Source organism: Branchiostoma lanceolatum, chromosome 11 (assembly GCF_035083965.1).
Source record: "Branchiostoma lanceolatum isolate klBraLanc5 chromosome 11, klBraLanc5.hap2, whole genome shotgun sequence".
NCBI lineage: Eukaryota > Metazoa > Chordata > Leptocardii > Amphioxiformes > Branchiostomatidae > Branchiostoma > Branchiostoma lanceolatum.
The window spans coordinates 7,327,976-7,343,212 of NC_089732.1; the positions used below are offsets into that span (position 1 = coordinate 7,327,976).

The 15,237-nt window shown below is 42.5% G+C and overlaps 2 protein-coding genes across 3 annotated transcripts; both read left to right on the forward strand.

Moving 5' to 3' along the window:
- The first annotated feature begins 1,626 nt into the window (after positions 1-1,626).
- LOC136444977 (protein N-lysine methyltransferase METTL21A-like) lies at positions 1,627-4,976 on the forward strand. 2 transcript variants are annotated; one of them, XM_066442790.1, is made up of 4 exons: positions 1,627-1,897; positions 2,443-2,582; positions 3,069-3,180; positions 3,760-4,976. In XM_066442790.1, the coding sequence occupies exons 2-4, from the start codon at positions 2,463-2,465 to the stop codon at positions 4,152-4,154; spliced, it is 627 nt and encodes a 208-aa protein (XP_066298887.1). In that variant the 5' UTR covers positions 1,627-1,897; positions 2,443-2,462; the 3' UTR covers positions 4,155-4,976. The 2 variants fall into 2 exon arrangements, with proteins under 2 accessions (XP_066298887.1, XP_066298889.1); XM_066442792.1 differs by having other exon boundaries at positions 1,627-1,892.
- A 712-nt stretch (positions 4,977-5,688) lies between these two features.
- On the forward strand, positions 5,689-12,010 carry LOC136444696 (phosphatidylinositol-glycan biosynthesis class W protein-like). Its single transcript, XM_066442387.1, has 8 exons — positions 5,689-5,804; positions 6,107-6,306; positions 6,723-7,139; positions 7,595-7,763; positions 8,155-8,405; positions 9,060-9,201; positions 9,736-9,862; positions 10,145-12,010. Exons 2-8 carry the CDS (start codon positions 6,146-6,148, stop codon positions 10,390-10,392), a joined length of 1,515 nt encoding a protein of 504 aa, XP_066298484.1. The 5' UTR covers positions 5,689-5,804; positions 6,107-6,145; the 3' UTR covers positions 10,393-12,010.
- The last annotated feature ends 3,227 nt before the right edge of the window (positions 12,011-15,237 follow it).

Below are 15,237 nucleotides of genomic sequence, written 5' to 3' on the forward strand. Positions count from 1 at the left end.
ACAACAAAGCGTTACCCTTACTTCTACCAACACCTCCCACCTTACAAAGTGCAGCAGCGCCCTCTATTTTCCCTGATAGAAACTGCACATTTGTACTTTGACGACGGACAAAGTTTATCTTGCAGACAAAAATCAATCTTCACGCGCATTTCTGTGCAACAGTGTTTTCTTTAGATTTCTAAATATATAGATATTCATGTATATTGCAAAATGGCACACAAGACAGATGCATCAACTTTTGAACAAGAATGGACAAAGCAGATCCGGACATCGGCTACAATCCGACTGAATTGCTGAGCATTGCGGTCAGCAAGTATTCATATCGAAATCAATATGTACACTATGTATGGCAAAATAACATTCTGTAAATAAATAAAAAAAAGAACACACTATTGGACACCAGTTTACAATTTCAAAATTGGCACAACGTAAATGGTAAGGTTCTTACTTGTGAAACACTTTCCCAAGTCCATCTAGGAAACATTATGTATGCCCGAAACGTCACATTTTCAGTTTCGGCTCCAAATCAGATATAAGATAACTTTATTGGAAATCACAGTGCTGCCACTGAATAAGAAAGCACGGTGATTAATATTCATCAAAAAGACATTGTGCGTTTGGAATCGATTTGTGCCAGTTTGCACCGCTTTCCGAATTATTTCGCAATTTGCCATCTAGATACAGATATAGATGACAGCCAGCAGCATGCAGTGATCCGTCCCCATCCTGTTCTGTCCTCGGCCTCTCTGATAAGTAGTGCTGTACCGTTAGACATATGCATATTGGCCATGTCGAGTCAGGTCTTTTGTAGCCTCGGTGCCAGACCACCGCGCTCCTGGCGCTAATCCTTCGGCCGGGGAAGCAACTCGCGCCGCCACAGATAGCACACGGCCCACTGATTAGCTATCTGGCGCGATAGAAATCAGAGTTCGGCTGCCAAGCGCTCCCGGGTGCCAACTCTATCCCTATTACTAGGTCTTCCCCGCCCAAAAGGGGTTATCATCGCATCGCGCGAAAGGTCTGGTATCCAGGCTAGGTCTTTTGCTTAGTTACTGTCTAAGACGACCGTTCTCTCGTTGCGGGCATGTCGTACGGCGCGGTCACATTCGTCGTAGGGCGTCGTGCGATTCGTAGGATTTTTAATTAAGCAGTCAGTGACAAAAACAACAGCCGACAAGGATGTAGAACAGCATTTTTCGGAAACGAGACAGCTGAATTTTGTAAGGTAAGTGCACATAATCCCACAAATGCCCTCGGTTTGCGATTATGGCTCAATTTACACACGAGTTTTCGGGAGTCGACTCGGGGTGGTGTGCGAAGAGCTTTGGGCTGCTCAAGTGGAGTTTTTCTACTAGAAAACTCGCCTTGAGTGGCCTAGGGTTCTCCTTGCACAGTCCCGAGCCGACTCCAAGTCGACTCAACAACGCATGCGTAAATTGGGCCTTTGTATAGTCCAACACAGCCCCTGTAGCTCCTGATGTCGACTACGATCTCTCTCTCTCTCTCTCTCCCTCCCTCTCTCTCTCCCTCTCTCTCCCCCTCTCTCTCTCCTTCTCCCTCTCTCTCTCCCCCCCTCTCTCCTCCCCCCCCCTCTCTCTCTCTCTCTCTCTCTCTCTCTCCCTCTCTCTCCAGTCCAAGTCGACTCAAAAACGTGTGTGTAAACCGGGCCTATATAGTAATCAAAAGAAGCCCCGCTAGAGTCGCCACGGCTCAGAATATATACACAGAGCCGCAGGCTCCCAGGTCCCGAGTATGGAAAGCGACAGCTGCTTGTCCAAGCAGTTGCCAAACCATTGCACCTTATTTGTGGAGGGAAATTCCAGTTTTATTTTTAGCATCCTGAGCAAAGAGAGCGAGGCAGTCTACGTGGATATCAACTGTGCAGATATAACGTAAGGTAAGCATGATCTAAGCGCACACATAGATACATCATTCTCAGTTTTACACACACAGTATAATTTTCATGTGTCAGTAAAATGAAAGGGTTATAGTTTAGAAAACGTGTGTTTGGGGAGGGGGGTGTCCAGTGAAACCCGAGCAGTTAATGCAGCTAGGGACGGTAAACTTTAATGGGTAACGGATGTGTGTTTGTTAGCATTGCAATTGAAAACGAAACCTGCATACTTATAATACAGAGGCTATTGCATTTAATTGCTCGATTTGTTACCATACATACTGCATAGCCTACACCTACAAATAATAACCTATGCACTCTTCCCTAGTCCGACGTGCCTTGGCTTTGCTCTCAAAAATGTGAATGAGTCGCACATAGGTCCTGCACTTTATACATCTTGTATCCTACGCTATATTATTAGTTTCTCTCACATCATGCGCATGCATGCATTGCACTATCAGGGACCTGTTTTCTATTGGCCTCCTTCTCAATATCAAACCCACAATGAACGTTCATATCCCGCTACATATATTTGCTTGGCATTGTAGGGGTCATTTCCAAGGACAAGATGGCGGACAGAAAACGCCTGTACAAGGTTCCTGTGGAGACGTACACGTTCTGTGGAAACCAGGTGGAAATCTGGGAGGAGCTGGCGGCTGTCGGGGAGGGAGCAACTGTCTGGGAGTCGGTGAGAAGTTTATTCACTATTCAACAGGCTCTTCGTCTTCCAGCAGCTACTCATCGTTTTTTTTTCTATTCATTGATAACAAAATGTGGAGTTTTTATTTTTTGAAAGCGGTGGAAAATAAAGAGCCCCACGTTTCAATCCCATGAATAATATCAGTTCTTGTCTGGTATTATTTGACACACAGTGTACTTGAAATAAGGGAAAACGTGTTCAACTTCGAAGGAAAGTCATTCTCTGCTCCTGAGTCCGTTACAGATTGAGGGAGGATATGACATTTTACGGCCGAATTAAGTCTCATGAAACAACAATATCTGCCTTGCAACGTTAAATTTTGTATTGCGCATGGCGCGTCAGTGTTGTACGGTATGCAAGGCATGTCGGAGATGTTTTACTGCAGTCTTTCTTAGCTTCGCTAGATGTCGCCCTTGAGTAGGGCAAGTTCTTGCACACATCCTAATCGACATTCATCTTGGTTTGTTTCTACAGGGTGAGACGATGAGCAGGTATCTCGAGCAGTCCGGGCTGGACCTGGAGGATAAGGAGGTGTTAGAGCTGGGCTCAGGAACGGGGCTGGTCAGCATTGTGGCAAGCTTGATGGGTCAGTAACCTTCCTGGATCTTCCTTGACTTCGTTTCTTTGATCTTCCGCTTGGTATTTCGCCTTTCCTCGTCGTTTCTCTTATAGCTTAAGCCTATGACTGAGCCGAAAACAGGCATAATGTTAGATGGTGCATTTTCATTACCACATCAGAATCAGATAGACATATTCAGCAGGACAAAAAATTTGCTAACCAGGCATTTTTGTTCTATATACATATACATGTCCATTGTATTTTGAACACCTCGACCTGGAAACATGTTATGAGTGGAATCCTCTTCATGGCGACCACCTGTCCATCGCGACCGTTTTTGCTCGGTCCCCCGGGTGGTCGCCTTGGGCAGGTTTGACTTGACGATCACCTACGTGATGTTTGTATCCTCGCTACTTAGCCTGACTAAATCGCGCTCCTAGCGGCCGGTGTGGCCCGACGGACACCGCCGCCGGGGAGGGGGCATTAACCTTCGCCAGCGAGAGCTTGTGTAAACACAGGCTACCTCTCTACTGAGAGCCTTATTACATCCCGGTTACAATTTTCCCAATTCACAAGATTTTTTTCCGATATTTCCCCCGCTTCCAGGCGCTAAAGTTACGGCGACCGACCTCGGCGACGTTCTGTGCTGCACCAAGGGAAACATCCCGAGAAACACGGAGGACAAGGTCAAGCACCGCCCGGTCATCCGCCGGCTGGAGTGGGGCAGCGACGACCTGCACGGCTTCATCCCGCAGTACGACTACGTCCTCGGGGCGGACATCGTCTACATCAAGCGCACGTTTCCCGAGCTCATGCGGACCATCATGCACGTGTGCGGCCCGCAGACCACGCTCATACTCGCCAACAAGTTCAGATGGTACACCGACGGAGAGTTTTACGAGAAGGTCCTCAGCAAAAAGTTTGACGTGGAAGAAATTCTATATGATGAGGAAAATAAAGTGAAGGTGTTTCGTTGTAAAAAGAAAGCTGAGGAGGAATAGGAAACTTTGTGACTTTACACATAGAGACTTTGACGGGGAACTACATGTAGCCTTAATTCCATGATCCAGTTTTAGAACGGTCATTTGATCTCGTAACTAGTACTGAAGTGTCTTATTTAGGTATCATCATATCACATGATAATACTCATTATCATAATGATTATTATCACTACAACTGCAGTAACCTGGAACATCATTTCCTAACGGTTTTCTCTGGATGGGACATTGGGATATGTTTTCATGTTTCCCCCTACATGCTCTAGGAACAAATTAGAGTCTCTATGTTTTCTGATCTTCTAATCTTGGGACCAAACAAAGAATAGGTATCAGATAGATTCATTAAGGATAATTGACCTTATCCTACGAAATTCAGCGTGTAATTTATATTGATAAATAAAATCCCAAGCGACACATTGTTTTAAGATGAGAGGAATTAGGTGTTAAACCAAACAAGTAACGTTACTGCGACTTTTGCTGCTTAGACTGAATAGTTTATCATTGTGTTTACAATAATCAACATGTCAAACAGAAATAGCTACCTATTGGAGTAGTGCTTCTTGCCGATTACCCACAGAAATGCACTTCAATAACTTTAGGTTGCACCAGCATTTTCATGATACATTATACTGACTGTCCTAAGGAGGGTTCTCTTTTTCATCGACCCAATGGCTAAAAGTCACAATAGTGTTGTAATAGATACTTCGAAGTCAGATTACATATACTTAAAGTGAATTGATTGGAGAACAAATCATTTACATATACGTCCATGTATGTATGTATGTATGTTGAAGGACTTCAATAAATCCAATAAAGACTTGCGAAGTTATGAGTGTGATCATAGATGCAACCACATAAACACAAAACTACACTTTTATTGTGATTTGCTGGATGTGTAAGAAACTTAGATACGAAGAAAAAGTTATCCAATTGTCCTTGATCGTTTTGGGAATGAATAACACAGCGGCCTGTGGAAACTGTAACATCGTCATCAGTTAATGTTAACGGATAGTTTATTGGTGCTTTAGCATAGTGGATTCACAGCGGTGTAAATTGCTCACGGTTAAACAACGTTAACGTTACCTCCTTCTTGGCTTGCCTTGCCTAGGCCTACCAATGAAGGGGCTACTAAACATACCCGAGTGCTGTAATTAGACTTTTATTAGTACTGAAAAATTAACAAAGATTTTTCAATCAATCAAAAGGTGAGCCAATGTGTTTCTTGAAAATTGCCATGCATCCCAGCTTGTTCTGGTACAGAAAAGACAGCGGAATGACAGAAGGCGTTGTCAGGGCGTTGCAGACGACATATGACAGATTCAAAACTCCCGCGCCTGACCTTTGTACCATCGGGTAGTAACCATTAGTGATAGGGGTGGGTTTTTTGAAGTAAGTCACAACTTATACATTATATACATAGTAATTAGATAATCAAAGTTGAATATGATTATCAAAAATTAATAGTAAATTATACACTAAACCTAATTGGGGGTTTGATATAAGACTTTAAGTATCTTTCAACAATGACAATAAGTCTTTTGACCCTCCCTATGTGAAAAGTCAAATATTCCATGATGGCGGAACTGAACTAGACTTCCCGTAATGTTCTTTTGTAATATCCGCGTTTTGCGATGTTACGTCTCGGAATTAAACGTGAGTAGGGATATTAACCTGTTTTTCAATTAACTGAGGGTACATTGGACCGCATGGCAGTCTCTGAGTTTTGTCATATAAGGTAACGAAAGCGAAAACCGTAACCAATTTCGTGGGGAGGGGGGCGGTGCATAACATGTTTTCGGAAATTCTTTAATTAACGTTTTTAAATTAAAGTTATAACCGTTACCCTTATGATATTTTCTTCGAATTACAAGAATTTCATCCTGTTATGTCTGCCTGGGACACATTAAAATCCCTCCAGTATCATTGTGACTGTTACATAATTTTTCTACCACCAGTTTTAAGTGACAGCTGAGCTTCTGAACCATTCAAACACCATGTCTTACAAGGCCGAGAAGGAAGCTTTTGTCGGTAACCTGAACGGCACCACAGTCACAGAGATCGCCCTCATTAACGCCTCTGCGCCGCTGGCTGTGCTGCTGAGAGCTGTTGCCATTCCCTGGCTGTTTGGGCAAGTCTACTGCAAGTTTAACATTGGGTAAGGTTATTTATTTATTTTTATGATAGGTTGTCATCAATTTTCTGGAGTGCAACAGTGTAACGTTGACTGCTTGATTCTCAAGAATCTCATTGTTTGCTTGCTGCCATGCTTTCTTGATCCGTAGCAGTTGAATGTTATAAGCGCTTTCGTAGATTTCGCATGTGCAGTGTCAAAGGTAAAGGCCCCTGGGACAAACCCGTCCGCCTTTGTTATGCAAATTGGGACAACGTTGAGACAAGAACTGTTTACAAGCCAGTGGCCTTCACCTTTGACACCGGCGTCCGCACATGCGTACTCGAAATCAAATCTACGAAAGCGCTTATTGATGATCATCTTCATCATCACATATAGCAGGACAAATCTTTCCTGATATCTCCTCTTCACTTGTGCATCACATGTTTTTTTTTACTCAGGTTTCGATTTCTGCTGGATTTCTGCCTCCTGGTCCTTCCCACCATGCTTTGTGTCACCATCTTGGCGGACAATACCATTGCCCTACTCTCGGGGGGTGTCAGCATGGTTCTTAGCTTACTAGTCTTCAGCGACAGGCGCAGCAAGCCATCCAAACCCACCCAAACACAGAGTGTATCCCTCCAGACAATTCTTGAGAGAAAACTGTCAGAAAAGGTGCCATTTGTCACAAATTACAGGGCCTATGCAAATATAGCCACAGCAGTTTGTATTTTGGCGGTAGATTTTCACATTTTCCCCAGGAGATTTGCCAAGGCTGAAATGTACGGAACTGGACTGATGGACGCTGGAGTTGGCTCGTTTGTTGTGTCTAACGCCATCGTCTCACCTGAGGCAAGAGGGAAATGTAGAATGGCAAGGTATGGTGGGTTTTCATTCCATTTTTGGAACTGTAGCTAAGGTACATTTTGATAAATGGAGTTTACTTTTGAAAGAAGTGAGTACTTCCACATCTATGGATGTAGGCAATGAATAAGATGTAGGTGTGAGTATGTGTGAGTGAGTGTGTGTGTTTGTATATGTGTATTTCAGTATGATATGTATGTGTGCGTATCATGTGAATGTACAGTATGTGTATAATAAAATGTAAGAATGTGTGTACCTATACACATACTAGTACATATACAATGTATATGTATGTGTATAGGTACACACATTCTTACAAACAATACAAGTATAACAACCATCTGATCAGCTAGTATTTGGGGTACTTATTTATGCTAGGACTTTTCTGCACAACACTGACTGTCTTCGATATGAAAAATAAGTGAAATTTCAACATCATAACCTGATTTCATTCTACTCCTAAACCAAGGAGTCTCTCAGGAAAGCTGTCCAATGTCGCCCAGTCTGTCAAGTCCACAGCCCCCCTGTGGGTGATTGGTTTGTCCCGTATGGTGGTGGTGAAAGCATTGGATTACCAGGAACATGTGACGGAGTACGGCGTACACTGGAACTTCTTCTTCACTCTGGCGGTGGTCAGGGTAAGAATATGACCCTCCTTCTCCTTTCAAGAGTTTCTAACTATAGTTTAATGCACACAGTTACCCAAGACAGTTAAAGCTGGTGGTGTGTTACACTGAATTGCAGTTATACTGGCCATATAGGTCCAGATATAGATACAGATACAGAAGATTTGAAGTCCAAGTGTTTGATGCTGTTCTACTTACTCTTAAAGAGGCTACCATAAAATTTCTTATTTTTTTAAATTCTGATGACAGTGATGGTGAGTATTGCAACAAATATTGCTTCACAGATACCCTGTAAAGCATGGTGAATTGTCATACTCTAACTACTCACATCCCAACATGTATGCTTTATCCTTATTTTGACCTTAGCTTGTATATTGGATTGACAATTTTATACCTCCACCAGGTCCTATCAACTGCAGTGCTCCAGTTTACCGGAGCTGGTATGAGTGGCTTACTGTCATTGGTCCTTGCAGTGCAGTACCAGTTTGCCCTGTCCAATCAGGGCTTGCTAGAGTTTGTCCTGCATGGCTCTGATGGGAGGGACTCACGTAGGGGTTTCCTGGATGCCAATAGGGAAGGAATCTGCTCCTGTTGGGGGTTTCTGGCTGTCTACTTCGCTGGGGTGGAGCTTGGGAAGTTCATCTTTAAGAAAAGGTCAGGACCTTAAAGATGAGGGTAATGAGTGAAGTGTAGAAGCACAATGATTTAGGTCTGTGTGCCTTTACAGTGGTAGGAATGTTTAGCCATGGATTCTTTGTGTGAGGTATTTGGGACTACAATATTTGTGTAGGATTAAGTTTGAGCCGCATTTGCTCACCATTGAAGCATGTAAATGAATCTATGTTTCTACAAATGACCTATAAGTGAAGAGATTTCAAGTCCAACAATATCATCTGCACTGCAAATTGAATCAGGAAGGTCATAAACTGCACTCTTCTAGAGCAAAGAATCTGTCAGCCTTGCACCTCAAATACGGTAGAGGATGAAATACACTTCATCATAGATTGTAATGTGTATGTAAATGTGAGAAATATCCTATTCAGTTATATAGAAAGGAAAATTCCCTTTAGATATATGAATAGCACTGGATAATGTTTATTCCTCAAGTGTTTTGATACGTGACTATTGCCAAACCCATACAATCCTAGATTTTCATCATTACCAAGAAGCGAGAAGAAGATGAACCTATATGCTAGACTTCAATACTCGTACTAACATGTGTATGTTCGTAAACATGTCTATCTTGTGACCTGTACTTAGCCGGGTTGGGCCAAAATGTACAGTAAAGGTCTTCGTTTATCTAAACAGATCCACAGTCCAGCAGTGGCTTGTTGGCTGTGTGCAGCTGCTGGTGTCCTGTGGAGTGTTCTGGGTCCTGTTGGTTCTGTGTGAGGAGTATGTGGAGCCTGTGTCCAGACGCACAGCTAACCTCGCCTACCAACTCTGGATGGTACGTACCACCCTTGAAAGGGTAACCTGGAAACCGTCTACTGGGCTTGAAATGCTGGGTGCATGTGCACCTTTGTGCACCCAAAATTGGAGCTGTGCACCTAATTTTTGACTGTGGCTGCACATAGATATTTTTTGTACGCTATGGGGTAAAGGTACTATCATACACTAGTATACAGAATATTCTTGAAATCAAAGTATCGTAAAAAGCAATATAACCTCTTGCTGTACTTTATGTGATGTATTACTTGTTTAAAATTGTGAAGTTTGCTACATAGAATTACAGATTGAAGTTCTTAAGAGAGTAAGTAGCATCAAACTTTGTAATTATGTTTTGCGGACTTTCTTCTTTATTCTATGTTGTGCACTGAAAATTCTTTCTGTGCACCTAATTTTCTTTGGTTAGGTGCACCAGTGCACCTATTCCCCAAAATGAATTTCGAGCCTTGCTGTAACCTAGCAACCATCTATTTCCGGCTTGTGTTATCTGTTTAATTCCCCACTATGAGGATCTGTTGTATTTATTCTGTATTAGATGGTTTACAACATCCAGATCATTGGCAGCATGCTATTGGTGGATTTGGTGGTTGTGATAGCAGCAGAACTGAGGCTGGTGAAGAGAGAGTACAGTCCATGGATTTGGGCTGTAGAAAAGACTGCAGGTAGGTGTGCGTTTATCTGAACCAAGCCTTCTTGTACTGAACCATGATTAGAAATGACCTGTTCAATATTAAATGTGACGTCTCAGGAAAGCTGTAAAAATCCACAAAGCACTAGATTCTCATGTTGCGCCTACTCCAGGTTAGATTGTCCCTCTCCCTAACCTATTGGCTTTCTGAATTGCTTGATGACAAAAACACATGTACTGGTAAATGAAGGTATCAGAGAACAAGTCAGGAGACTGCCCCTTGCTTCAACTGTAACCCTCCTCCCCTCCCCTTCAGATGACAGTAAGGATGCTGCCCCTACTGAACAGCAGCTGCCTGACTGGTGCGTGCTGTCTGCTGTAAACAGGAACCAGCTCTTCTTCTTCCTGCTGGCCAACCTGCTGACCGGTGCTGTGAACCTGTGTGTGGACACCCTGCGCACAGAACCCTTCATGGCGTTCTGTATCGTGTTTGCCTACATGTTACAGCTGTGTAACGTAGCAGTTGTGCTTCATGCTAGAAACATCTCGCTAAAGTTCTGGTGAGTTTTGTATGCTCTCCAAGCAGAGGTTTGACTCCGGCTTGTTTTGTGACGCCTTTTCAGGTGTTTTTGTTGGGCTTTCTATTTTGTCCCGTTTTCTTTATGTCGCCAAGCCAAACGGCGACATAAAGAAAACTAACCTAAAAAAGACGTCAGAACAAGCTGGAGCCGAACCTCTGCTTGGAGAGTAAGTTTTGTACAAAACATGAAGCAGGGTACAAGTGAAGTTTTCTGTTTGCTCTTGTACTTACTTTTATATGAATGCACATTCCAGTTCTGATCAAGTTGTTGTTGAAAGACTTCTTGCAGCATGGTGTTTTATAAGTGGGTTTGTATTGTATAGCATTGCGGTGCAATTTAGCTTTACCCAAGGTATGGCACTAGAGGTGGATACCAGTTCGCTGGACCTGATTCTGACCTTTAAAAAAGACCTTAACAAAGTACAAATATATTTTCTATTTTGTTTCATAAAAAGGGCTTTGAGTCTCCCCTTTGACAAAAAAAGGCATTTAAAATAGGTGCAACATTCAAATATCAAACACTGGTTTATTTTGAAAGTCTTCTCACCAAGCAACTTCTATGCTTAATATTGTTCTAATATAATAAAACATCAACTGGGCAGGATCAGGTCCAGGTCGGGACCTTATTAAGCCAAACCGGTATCCACCCCTATATGGCACATCCCAGTTCTGGTTTATTTGTTTGTTGTGTAGGGATGCCATTACCACAATATGCTTTGTGATTGTTTGACATTACAGTCCTTGTTATGTTCAATAATTGACACAGTGCTAGAAAAAGCAAAATTCTATCAGCCAGTAATGTGTGTGTTTGTTGTCATACAGTTTATACAGTATAATTTGCATCAAAGCTTCTTCAACAGCAGTAACCATAAATATTCATCATCCATAAGTTCTTTGCAAACAAATTTAAGTATGTATACTGGATACTACTACTACTACTACTACTACTTCTACTAAAGTAGACCGCATTACAACCCCACCTATCACATTATTTCAGTACTGCAGGATAAGATCCATCTAAGTGTTTTATGACATAGAAAGTAATAAAAATATAAAGGATGAACATCACTTAGGGGGTTATGACAAAGTTTTTCTTCATATCCCTGAATATGTTCAGTTAAAAAGATCCACATTTGGTGTATCTATGAACTATCATATGCACAACATAATGAATTCGAGGTTCATTCAGTTTTGCGCAACTTTAATAGTACAGTGTATACTTGATTGAGTCTGCATAATAATTATGCAGTGTCGCATTTGTCTAAAAAAAATGATCAAGCAAGGACTGATCACCAGATACAGATGATAAAAAACATAGATTTTGCACAGAAAACAGCACTGGTGGTAAAGGTGTGTGCCTTCCTAAAGACCTAATAAAACTAATCTAGGATGACCCCATTATGCGGGACCTAACCCGTATTTCTCAACAGAACAACACGCCATCTGCATGACCACGTGACGTGACGTGGCCTTGCACTTCTGGCTTTATAGGCTCCATCGTAAAGACAAGTGCTGCTCCTCAGATAATTGGGTTTATTTCATCTGGGGTATTCTATTTTAGACCTTCATTGGGTGCAGTAAAACAAGGTCATAAAACTGTGATTTACAATGCGTGGGCGTCCATATTATTGGTAATCTAGTGTGTTGTGCGGTTGATGTAGAGGGACAGTAAAGATAGAAGCGTCACCTTCTCAACAGCAGTGACATCTTTTAATAGGTTTGTCATATTTCGTACTGATTGAATCTATGTAATCAAAGAAAGCAATGAGAAGAAGGAACAGCGATGATAAGACTGAGCCCTTTGACTTGTGAAGATTTTGTTTCATAGAAGGCCGCCGCCAATTGCTAAAGGTGACATGATTGATGATGGAAGCCACAAAACTTGCTCATCTTCATTTTACTGGCACAGCAAAATCTACAGCAAAAGGAAAAATTTACAAAAGCTGTGTACAAGCGTTTACAAAGCATCTACCAGGCTCCATGGGTTGCTAGAAAAACAGTAGAAATTAGCCAAATAGTCAGTTATAACATACCAGAGGAATTAGCTGGCCAAAAAACAGTTTGCAAACCATTGGTTTTTCCAGCAACCTATGAAGCCTGGTAGAGGTTAGCCTTCACATGATCTTCACATACAACAATATACAACCGATGATGACCTAAGTATATTGTTTGACAAGAAATAAAATGCTGATGGTGGGTGTCTTCACGTCATATGTCAACTTGCCGAACTATTGTTGTTCTTTTGTGGGCTGGGGGCGTCTAATTGGTTGATAAGATGAACTGATAGCCTTGTGCTAGTGGGCTAGTCTCTGTGACTGTTGACGCCACTTCGCTGATAACAGGACATGCGATCGGGCACGTTGTACATTTTGTAGTACACTGTTCTGTAGCTATGTGTCCGGCTGACTTCTAAGAATGGAGACACAGATGTAACATGACAACTTCATTGCAGATTTTTGCTCATTTGTCGAAGGATGCATAAACATTTATCCAGTCATAATTCAGTTTATATTAATTATTTGATGCCATTTAAACAGCACATCAGATCTCGAGGGACTTATATTTCCATACATATGTAGCGGCATGGGAAGGTAACCAGGCGATACAGCGACGTTGATTGGGAAAAAAAAGATTTTACATAAACTGCTGTGACAGATGGTTACACTGCATGCATAATCGACATCAGGATTAAAGGAGAGGGAAAACGTATACAGAGACGATATACGGATATAACGTTACGTACATCCTTCACTGGATAGAGTAACTCCACAGGTTGAACTACAAGAGTCTTGTAGTTCAACTTGTGGAAGTACAAGGACACGGAAAGTCTCGAAGTCCAACCACACACGAAGTTCAGGCCTGGTGGGTTGGTTAACCAGCGCTGTGCTGCAGACAGCCTGCTGATGTCAGGAGATAAGACATCTCCTACAGGCAGGTCAAACTGTCCCGACCACGCGCCAAGTCTCCGCGCCTTATCAACTGTCAATCAATCACGATGTACGTCCTCGGTGACAGATAGATATTGGGAGATTATGAGTTGGGAAGGATTGCTTGTTCATGTTGTAGTCTTCAAGGCACCAGACTCATATGTTTTTGCCGTTGTCGTTGTTGACTAGTGGCAAAAAGTGATGGCTGAAAAAAAGGACAGAGGGTAAAGGACAACTTTTTTTCAGCCATCACTTTTTGCCACATAGCTTACTCTCACAGGTCTGTAAATCACACCTAATGAGGCTTGGAAGACTGTTTCATTTTGCTCAATGTGATCTTAAACGTTTTCTTTTCCCTCCTACCGCGAAAGTTACTCGTCGTGAACTTACAAATGAACTTACAGTATTCACCATATTCGGCACACGTCTATCTTGAATAGTCCATTGTTTGTGACGTGTCAGGCTCCTTGGTCAGGACAATGGTCTACAGGCGGACAGGTATCTGACTGCAGCTGATATCAGCCGGCCACATCTCAGAGATAACGGGACAGTGGCGTGGCGACACATTCATCTTCTGTTCACTGCCTTTTTCTGTTCACTGCCTTCCTCGTGGATTTATAGATCCTCAGATTTTTCAGTGAGAATGACCAAAAACATCCCTATTGCTAGCCTCTACCAGGCTCCAAAGGTCGCTGGAAAAAATAGTAGAAATTGGCCAAATAGACAGATAACATACCAGAAGAGTAAGCTGGCCATGGAGTACAGTTTTCCCTTGTTTCCCTTGGTCGTAAACTGTACTCCATGCCCAGCTTACTCCTCTGGCAATTTCTACTATTTTTCCAGCGACCACTGAACTGATGACAAGAGACGGGGTTCCCGTATAGCAGCTGACAGATCAGAGAGACCGCCGCTTGTCCTGACCAGACCGACCGGTGTGGGAGTGTGGACGGTCGCTGTAGGACTCTGGTCCGACTCTCCCCCATATGCATGGCCATCTTTAATAGTCCGTCTGGAAATAGTCTGGGAAGTTAGCTACCTAAACTGTATAGCCTAGGTGCCAGCCTTTTTAGCTTTACTCCCCTGAGTCCGCTCTCTCGGTCGCTTCCTTGGCTGCAGAGTAAAGTATGAGTCAATCTTCATTTGTATGACATGTGATGCGCGTAAGGAATTGGCATTCATTCATTCGTCGACGATCGTAGGTGATTACGGCCTTACGCGTAGCAATGTGAAGTTTGTTTACCAGCTACTTTATACCTTGTTATGTTGAAAGACTATGAATATGATCTCTCCACGAGGACATTTTTTTCGTGCGTTTCAAAGTTACACGCCCATGAAAACGTGTAAACAGAGACTTATAGACCTGGACACACTTCAGGGACTAAGAGTTTAAGGCTAAACACACAGTTGAGAAGGTCATGCGAAGGGACAAGTTGAACAGGATCACACGTACTCCCACACATTGTGTAGTACAGCTGATGTGTTTCCCACGTGCGGACTGATTACAACAAAAACAAGGCCAATTTCATGGTCAAACGCGCTTCACAAAGTCTACACTCTACAGTAACCCGATAACCAAGCAGGAACCTCGCGATTCTACTATCTTCTGAAGTTTAGTTCCAATGAATCCAACCGGAAACAATGAGAAAGAAAATGCACTTTCAGTATCGCCATCACAATAAATACAGGACACTTATCAACAGTAACTGTATCTTTTCTATTGTATGGGATGATATATGATTCCATGATCCACCGTTGAATCCGGGATTAGTCGGTAATTTTCTAACCTAATTCAACGTGAAGGTGTAAAGCTAACCTTCTAAATGTATACAATCGTATGATTCTTGGTCCGAAAGACATCGTTCGCAAATACAGTGTACATGTACCATATCATTTTGCACCTGA